Here is a 9,678-nt window from a genome sequence, read left to right on the forward strand (position 1 = left end):
TTCCTCAGCACTTCATGTTAAACAGCAAATAACTGAAATTGTGCCGAACCTGCTCAGCGTGTTTAAAAGGAGAGAAATGTTAAAGTGCAGGGTATTTGTGTGTGTGTGTGGGGGGGGGTTAGGTTGTAGCCGTGTTGGTCTAAGGACATAGGCAGACAAGGTTCCTTGGGTGAATTTGATATCTTTTATTACACCAACCCAAATAGTTGGAGAATATTTATTAAGCAAGCTTTCGGGTTCAAAAACCCTTTGCCAGGCTAAGGAAGTTTCAGCAGTTGGTGTGTGCTCTTCCTGGATGGTATTTAAGCATGCAGTTGATTTTGAAATCTGAAGCACTAGACTTTGTTTGCTGTGGTTCAGAAAAATGTATCCAGCTAAGCTACATGTTTTGGGTAGGTGGAATAGCACCCAGTCTGAAGCTGATGTCGCAGAGAGAGCTTCATTATTTTGGATTTACTTACTGGAGCACCCAAGCAGCCATTTGTGTGGTAAATATTTCAAACATGCATTTATGATGAATACATGTATTTTAATGAAAGCCTGAACAAGCAGCATCACGCAGAAGCTGCCATTGAATAATATTGGCCCTTGCTTAACAACCACATCTTAAAGCAGGGGTGGGCAATTATTTTGGGCAGAGGGCTGCTTACTGAGTTTTGGTAAGCCATTGAAGGCTGCATGACAGGCAGACCAGGGCAGATAAATATTAATTTTCTAAATATTTAGGTGCCCTGCAGGCCGGATAGAATGGCCTGGCAGGCTGCATCCGGCCCCCAGGCCGCATTTTGCCCACCCCTGGCTTAAAGGTAGAGAGACGCAGTAATGAAACAAAACTTGATCCTTCTGAACAAAGATGGTACTGAAGGGAGAAGAAATGACAATGCTGTTTATTGGAAAAGTAAATATATATCAATTCCCAATTTAAGCAGCAACTTTCTCTTGGGATCGCTTTAGAGAAAGATGAGCAGTTCCTTTTCTTTGCAGACTTCTTAGTACTGTGCCAAATTAACACCAACAAATTAATTTTATTTGCACTGACAATACTTTGGAATAAAAGGAAGAACATCAAGTAGCAATATTAAGTGACTTTAATCTTTACAGCTTGTTCTACACTTGTGCTATGGAATTATTTAAAAACAGCATCCATGATATGTCTGTTTGCCTTCTGCAGTTAAGGTCAAGCAATAAATGGTGCACTTAGGCTCAGGCCTGAGTGTTCCTAAAAAAACCCCCTACAACTCAAAAACCACAAATTAAGGGGGCGCTGGGTGACAGACCTATGTGAGCAAGTTATTCACTCCGATCCTTGGGTTCTCTATACTTCCACTGGATGTAGTCAAAAATGTCTTCTTCGCTATCCACTGGCAGGGCTTCTCCAGCAATGCCTACAAGCACAATACAGAATGACAGTAACTAGGCAAGGTGTTACAGGAGTAAGAATCTCAGTGTGAACAGAGCAGCGTTAGAATGAAGTCTGATTGCCAAGCAGCTGTGGAAAGAAATGGAAGTGCTAACCTTTTTCCTTTCATGCAATAAGGGGCAAAATGTCCTGCTGTAAAGCACCAAGGGGCCAGGTCCAGAGGTGGATTTGAGTGCCTAACTCCTCCTGCTCTTAACATGTGAACAATTTTGTCACAAACCAAATGAAGAAGTCAGATAGCTTTGTAACAGCTCCTGAAAAAGGATGCCTGTCTTGCACAGCACTTAAAGACCAGGTCTTCTGTACACTCACAAAACTCCACTTGACAGAATTAAGGTGGCCCAGAATGGAAATATTGTGTGACAGCATGACTGGGGATAAGGAAGGTTTCTGATGACAGAGTTAGATGCTACATTGAGTTAACTGTAATACTGATTGAAGCAAACGGATGTATCATTGTTTGTAGAGGTCTCTCCAGACCATGGTGGGACTAGAAAGAGCGCTCAAGTGTGGAAGCCAGACTCACCAGTGACTCCCAAGGGACGGATTGTGTACTCATTGATTGTGAAGCCCATTTCCAGGGCACGGGTTCTCATGTTTTTGTTGAATATATCACTGCCCGTGAAGTACAGTACGCCACAGTAATACTGATCTTTGGGAATCAGCCTAGGGTAAAAGATCAGAGAGAATACTCTTAGGACAAAAGTTTGCTATCTAGCCAATGCATAGTTTCCCAAGACTCACTGCCTGTTGCAGCGAACCTTAAAGCTTTTGCAGGCATTACAGCAGGGGTGGGCAAAATGCATCCCGCCAGACCATTCTATCTGGCCTTCAGGGCCTCTAAACATTTAGAAAATATTTATCTGACCCTGGTTGCCTGTCATGCAACCCTTGATGGCTTGCCAAAACTCAGTAAGGGGCCCTCTGCCCAAAATAATTGCCTGTCCCTGCATTACAGTGTGAAACTTTAAATATTTGTTGAACGCAGCTGTGGGTGGAATGCATGTTTCTGAAAATCCAGCCTACCAGAACACCCACAAGCAGTCAGGTCCAACTACCCTTTCCCACGAACTACAGCTATTCAGCCATTCTGTGGTTGCAGTGCGGTATGCACTGACAAACATTCCCGCTCAAGCTCTCTGGGAAGGAAGAATTATCATGCCAGTCCCTGCCCTGGAGATGGAGGAATAGGGGTATTTATTTTTCAGTCATGAGCTGGAACACACTGCTCTCAAAAATGCCCCATGACAGGAGGAAGCGGAATCATTCCCAATTCTGGAGGACAAGGGGGTACAAAATGCAGAATTTTAAACCATCTGTTTTATTCTATACCAGGAATTTACTCTCCTGTGGGTTTACCTGATGTCAATTCTTCTGTATGGATAGGTGGTTCCATCTTCTTTGTTTGGCAGCTGACACACCCCCTTAATGGACAGAAAGAAAGCAGACATTTAAAATGAGATGGAAAAGTTGTGCAGAGCCTCTACTTTTAAATGCAGGCACTAAAATTTGTGCAGCTATGTAGTCACATGCCGCCTCTTGTGAATAATGGGTTTTTGCTGGTTAAACTTTAATCATTTGAAGTTATGCTCCTAGCTAATCACCTCGAGAAAGCTACTACAGAGCAAAAGAATTGCAGTCAAGGGAAAAAATGCCAGGACAACTAAGCTTCCAGTATCCCTTTGATTTCTCCAGTCAGGGCTGCATTTGATACAGAACATGTGAAATCCACTTACCTTCCTACAAAGCACACAATCTGCACTTCTGGTTATGAGAAGAGAGATCTCTGTTCTAACCTAAACCACAAGGTGAACCCATTTGATTTTACTTGTTAGGTCTCTTCATTTCTCTGAATGGAGCTGTGTACCCATGTGTGTTATCTAGCTCAGTAGTGAGGCCAAGGAAGCCATCAACCTGGACTCCCCTGTGCTGTACAGAGATGAGCGCACACATGTTTTTTGATTTGCCTTATTTCAAGTGGAAAAAGGGTTTTGCTGACTGACAAAACCTGCCCGCTGTACCACTCTCAAGTAAGTTGCAAAAATAGCTGTTTGCATTCTTCCATGACTTACCCGAGTGCAGCAGTTTAGTAAGAACTTCTGTTCAATGGTGGCAATAAGGAAACCTTGGGTTCACAAAAGCTTGTGCTCCCTCTCTCTATAATTTAGTTAGTCTCTAAAGATGCATTTCTACCCTGCTTTCAGTTAGGAGAAGCCAGCTTCTTGCTGTTTGGGCATGTAGAATCCCTTCTCCAGATGCCTGGCTTCTGGCCTTTGGATACTCCAACTAGTTTGGCCAGCAAGAAGTTGACATGTCCAGTAAAACCAGGAGCAAGATTAAATTCAGCAGTTTGGCAGGAATGTCCTACAAGAAGGCCTTGATATAAATGATCCAAATAATAATGTCACAATTTTGCCATGAGAATGCTAGTAACAGTGAGTCAGAAGGGTAAGGATGTGTTTGCACCTTATTGACCAACTAAATCAGGCATACAGCATAAGGTTTCATAAGCAGAGGGTTTCCTAAGAAATTGATGAAGAGTGACATAACCAAAAGAATCAGAGACAGTTGTCCTATATTAGATATATTTGCTAAATTTATAAATATGCTTATTGTTTATTTGTATATACGTATTTATAAATAAAATAAGAATGTAAAAGGCTAAATATGCCCTAGAAAGTCATAAGGTAAAAAGAAAACAGAAAAAATGCATTTCTGTCACGCAAATGTACTTTTAGATTTCTCTTATGTTACAGTTCCTAGCACTAAAGTGTTACGAGCCAGTTACTACATAAACCTGTTGCACACCCCACACAGTTCCCATGCATCAGTAAGGTTATGCTCTTCACCTGAAACAAAAAAAATCCTCACCATGAACTTGGTGTCTCCTTTAGACAGTGTGTCTGTGATGAAATGGACTTTTTCCAGTTGTTCTACAACTTGATGCAGGAGTTTTGGCTGGCAAGCATGTCAAAGCAAAAGAAAACCACTTGACAGGTTAAAGGTGGATCCTGAGTGTTTTCCCAGCAACACTTGCGTATATACAGTATGTCCAGGTATCTGATCTTTAACTGGCAGAACATAATTTTTCAGAATGAGAGGGAGGCATTGGGGAAAACTAAAAATAAAATTATTATAACTAATGTAAAATAGTCTACAGAAAAAGTATACTTTTTAAGCCTCTGTTATTAGAGAAAACAGAATGTAAAGTTCTTTCATTAGATTTGGTTTTAAAGAAAATGGACCATTTTTAATGTTATTTCTTGCCTTTTGTGGGTTAAGTGTTTCTATAGGTCCAAGGGACCTTGCTCTAACTTTGAAATATTCTGTAAAACCCCGTGGCTATTTTGTAGTGTAAACTAAAACATATTCTGACTTGTTTTCTACCCAGTGGTCCCAGGCACACACTTTCCTAGTTCCCTTTTAGTGAAGGTAAGCAATGTTTTTTTGTTAAGTACGTGACGGGTGTGGTAATCTCTCCCAGTGCAACAGAAAACTTTTAACATTTAGACTTTAAGTAACAGCAAGTGTTTATTTTAATAAGACCCAGGCTACATTAACAGTGCCCTTGTCCCCTGTTGAACCTCTGTTCTCAGTATTAATTTTGCTGGTCAGAGAAGGGAGACATCAACACACAGGTTTCTGATAAACCGGGGAAATTTGCTTCTCAAGTCTTATATCTGTCAATTCTACTTGAACTGTATAACCTGTCTGTAGAAATTAGTATCTCTGGAACCAAGTGTCTTGGGTTCTGTACAATTAGTCTCAGTGACAAGGTATCATGATGCTGCTGGTAGGTAAGTTATTTGGTTTTTAGTCTGCCCTTTTAAAAGGCTTGTAGTTTCAGATACCATCCACTGTAAGCATCTTGGCAGACAAGAGTTTTCCATTTTAACATCCCAAACGCTTTGTGCAAAGGTGGCTATTTTTGGTGGAAAAACTACAAAAGCCGGTCTCTTCAGCTAGCAGATTTAGTTTTAAGGTGGGTGAGACACTTGCAGCAGACTAGCTGCAAGAAAACAAATCAGGATTACTTTTAAGTGCTCTAGTAACATCCAACTAGTTTTAAAAAAACAACAAAAAATTACCATGCACGTTGCACTGAACAAGCAGCTGCCTGGTTATCCTTTCTCTAGGCTTTGGCCATGCCATGTCCTTCCAGCAAAGGACTGTGAAGCAGTTCTGCAATATTAGGCGAGAGGGAATTTTCCTGCTGACAGACAGGGACTGACCACTATTTTACTGGTGCTCTGGGGAGTAAGACACTGACAGGAATGTTAAAACCTACAATGGTGAAGACTCCACCATTTAAGTAATCTGTACCAATCCCTAATCTGGCACATAGTGGCAAAATTCTTCCTAATATTAGTCTTATTCATTCTTCTTACTTAGAGTTAAGTCACATTAGTTCGTATGTGGTTCCCATGGACAAAGGACTGATGGTCAAATATGCTTGTTTTGGAGAAAAACTGGCACCTGTTTTGCTGATTCAGAAGTGAAGTCTGGATGAGTCAGGAGAATGTCCATATCCCCACTTGATTCTGCACCTGGGAAAATAAAGAGTGAAGGAAAGTACTTGCTTGTAAGTGTTGGCAGCAGGTAAGAATGGACTGTGGGAACCAATGGAAGCTTTGCACTTGAATCCAAGAGCAAATGAAGGGAAGAGTATATCCCTTTTGTTCACAGAATAGTTATTAACAGTGCAGCCTCTGTTTTGCATCTACCCTAATGTGGAAGGATTATTGCTGGAGCACAGCAGATTGTGTCCTGGGTCCTTTTGAAATGACTGCCCAGTTAGTGCCAACCGTGGCAGTTACCTGCACTACACGGATACTTTTTTACTGGGTACTGAGTCAAGAGCATTCAGCATAAACCAACCACGATGGTTTGTAGCATGTAATCAACTAGCTAAAGTGCTTTCATAACATTGTAGAAGTGTCGTGAACTTTACACGGAGAAATAGTCTACAGGTCACAGTCAGTAAGCTCCAGCCCCTACCACTGGGGGGGAAAAAAGGGAGTGTGGAGCACTAACCTCGCCTGAAACTGCCACAGACTGTAGCAATATATCTAGGGTCCAGTTTCTTTACCTCTATAAATACGGTTTCCTATTTAAAAAAGAAAAACAGAATTAAGTCATTTGAATGGCCCTCTTTGGCTATTTTTTGCATTGCTTCTTTGGGGAAGGATGTTTTACCTGCATTTGTAACATTTCTTCTCTGGGGATTCTTTTCTCAAAGTCCTCAAAATACCTGCATGTACAAAGGATAAGTGTTTTGTATAGCAGGAAGCTATTAGAACGGTAGCCATGCATGATCTATTTTTAAATCTTGCCTTCCTATTGTTCAAGTTCCCCCCCACCCCGCAATGGTATAGACAGTGGCAGACTAATGACTGCAGGATTCCCTCGGCTGGTCTCATGCTCCTTAGAAGTTGCCCTTGCTATCCTTTGCATACAACACAATTTAAAGCTGGGAAGAGGCAGGAACTGGGGATTTTTGTGGTAGATAGCCACTGCCGCTTAAAAGAAGAAACTGGCCTTGGGATGTGTATATGGAAGGCAAGCAACAATGTCCAAGAAATGATGCTTACTTTAGCCCAATTCGCTGATGATGGTTCAGCTTGTGTTCATTTTTCCTTAGATCTAGAAGAAGCCGGACACAAAGATCACTTGCAAAGGAAAGTACTTGAGGAAACAGAAAGCTGCATGGTAAGGCAGGTTCATTTAGAGATTGTTTAAAGAATAGCGGCTTTAGAGAGCGACGTAAAGGATAAGATTCTGCATTGTGTTAACAAGCCATGGCAGCCCCCTCAAGCTGCAGGGAGCAGCATACCAGGTGACACCCCCAGCAGCAGTACATGGAGGGAAGCACAAAGCCAGCTTCAGAGACAGTTCTCTCCTGGCTCAGAGCTCCTCCGCCCTTGTGCCCTAAAATATCCCTCTTCCCTGCAAGGGCATGGATTGGGGACACAGCTCTACTCCTCAAAACAACACATCTTGGCAAGTACAAAGCTGCTAAATGTCAGCTGGGGAGGAGTCATCAGCCTTAAGTAAGGCACTGCCTAAGGCACCCTGACTCATCTTTGCATTACCACACCCTGCGCTGCACTTGCTGAAGCAAAAGGGGTGCTCAAGTCACCTGTCTGCCTGACTGGTCTCAGACTTACCTGGTTCCTGAAGCAGGCTGGTTGGTACATGCACTGCCCTGGACTCTCGAACAAGATTTCAGGCCTGGGTGCATTGCTTGGAAAACTTAACAGAATTGTTGGGGCTGGAAGGGACCTCTTGGACCACCTAGTGTGACCCTCTGCACGAATGTACTATCTCCCCCTTGATACTACATATGCAGAGCACATCTTCTATGTACCGACTTAAGCATCTGAATGCCTCTCTCTAGCCACACTGTTGCTATCACTTATCACTCTGCAGAGGGCAGGTTGTTCACATCATAAATTGCAGGTCTTTCCAAAGTATCTACCACGCAATCAGGGAGATGCGCAGTACAGACTCACCTTCTAGTGTCTTAATTCCTTCATCCACAAACTTCCTGGCAGCCGCAGGACTGAAGAGAGAGAGGACAGCAAAGCACACACAGCATATGCGAGATTGATGCAGCATGCCTGAGCTTGCTGTTTGCCTCTGTGTCCGCCCAAGCCAGTATCGAAACCACCCCTCAGTCAGATTTTGGCACATAATGCCTGTCTGCAATGCTGTGCTTCCAAAAGCAGGTGGCTCTCTAGGAGTTAACATTTTACCTGTGCTAGCTAAGAAACTCATGGGAAAAGGATATCCTGGATATGAACCATTTCGTACGGGTAGGTCAGTTCCATAAAACATACAGAAAGAAGTACACAAGGAAAAAATCCTTACCCAATGCCACTAACTCGGGTCAGGAAATTGATAGAAGAGCTTGTGTCATCTTGTCGGATCTAGAGACAGATATTTCTCATTCACTTGCAAGGCCATGGTAAGCCGAGGTACCTCAGCAAGTTACTGCACTCAAGGTTTGTTACAGTTCAGAGCAAAAAGACGACATTACCTACAGGCGTGCTGCAGTTCACTCAGATCTACATGGAAGGGACCTCAACACGGTGTTCAGAGGGGAGAGCCCGCATGTCAGAATATATTTCCTTCTTGGGCTTGACAATGAATTTATCAAAAATTGGGGGACCGTGTAAAGCCTTAGCTAGAGATGGAAAATCTGACAACGGTTTTAGTTTGGTACAGGGGAGGAAGGGCAATAGGTTGTTAATTTTTGCTGTGCCCTGTAGTGGCAAAATACTACTTAGCCTTATAATATTTTATTATTTGGCGAACTCTCAGGCTTCATAATGTGCATTACTACATACATGGATAGATGGAGTTAGGTTTTAAGTGCACTGGAAGATTTGGGACAGCCCAAGTCTGGAACAAAGCAGCTGCCTGATTCGCTTCATCTCAGGACTAGGGTGACAAAGGTATCGCAGGAAGCGTCTACGTCAGACAAGTGCCTCACGCATTTGGTGGCAGTAAAAGCTGATCACACCCCATGGTGGTCCCAGAGACACTAGGTTTTCTCTGCCTGCTCTTTTTACCCATTCCCTTCCTGCTCTCATTCTCTCCAGGGGCCGTCTGAAGCTTGCCTGGTGTAAGCAGGAGCTCATGCGGAGGAGGGAAAATAAGCGTCAGACAGAATAAACCAACAGGGCTGACCTTTTCCAGCTTGCGTAGCTTTCCAGTGGCTAAAAACTCATCTATCTTCTCCGCTATTTTGGCCCCGACTCCTTCCTGCAAAGCAAGGGGCAGGGGGAAGGAAAAAAGGCCCGTTTTGATTTTAGCGCCGGCGGGCGACAGAAGGGTCCGGCAGGCGTCAAAGCCTCGCAGCAGCACCAGACAGCGGGAGTTGTGATCTGACCATCAGCCACCGCAGCGCGCCTGGAGCAAAGAGGCACCAAAGAGCCCAGTGCAGGCTTAATCCCGTAGGCGAGGGGCACGCGCAGGGACAGCAGGTGGGGCGGCCGCCCCAGGGCGCAGACACCTACCAGTTTCTTGGCCTCGGCACCACTGCGGATCTTGCTGGGGTACTTGGCGATGGCGGAGGCCGCCTTCCTGCAGGGAAGCAGATTGCTGAGGAGCGGCCCGGCCCCCGCACCCCACCCCGGCCCGGCCCGGCCCGGCCCGGTCCGGCCGCACTCACCGGTACGCGTTGTACTTGTGCACGGCGCGGCTCACGTTGCGCTCGTAGTTGGGCAGCTCTGCGGGACCGAGCGGCACCGTCA

At 44.2% G+C, this 9,678-nt stretch overlaps 1 protein-coding gene across 1 annotated transcript; it reads right to left on the reverse strand.

Moving 5' to 3' along the window:
- Positions 1-872: 872 nt before the first annotated feature.
- POLB (DNA polymerase beta) lies at positions 873-9,676 on the reverse strand (the record flags this gene model as incomplete). Its single annotated transcript, XM_025203403.1, has 13 exons — positions 873-1,385; positions 1,947-2,086; positions 2,780-2,844; positions 4,292-4,378; positions 5,897-5,967; positions 6,455-6,527; positions 6,617-6,671; positions 7,012-7,063; positions 7,933-7,982; positions 8,291-8,349; positions 9,113-9,187; positions 9,442-9,508; positions 9,597-9,676. Coding segments are annotated over 13 exons (969 nt in total), but the record flags the coding sequence as incomplete, so codon positions are not given.
- Positions 9,677-9,678: the final 2 nt, after the last annotated feature.

The sequence above is a fragment of the Alligator sinensis genome, unplaced genomic scaffold (assembly GCF_000455745.1).
Source record: "Alligator sinensis unplaced genomic scaffold, ASM45574v1 scaffold98_1, whole genome shotgun sequence".
NCBI lineage: Eukaryota > Metazoa > Chordata > Crocodylia > Alligatoridae > Alligator > Alligator sinensis.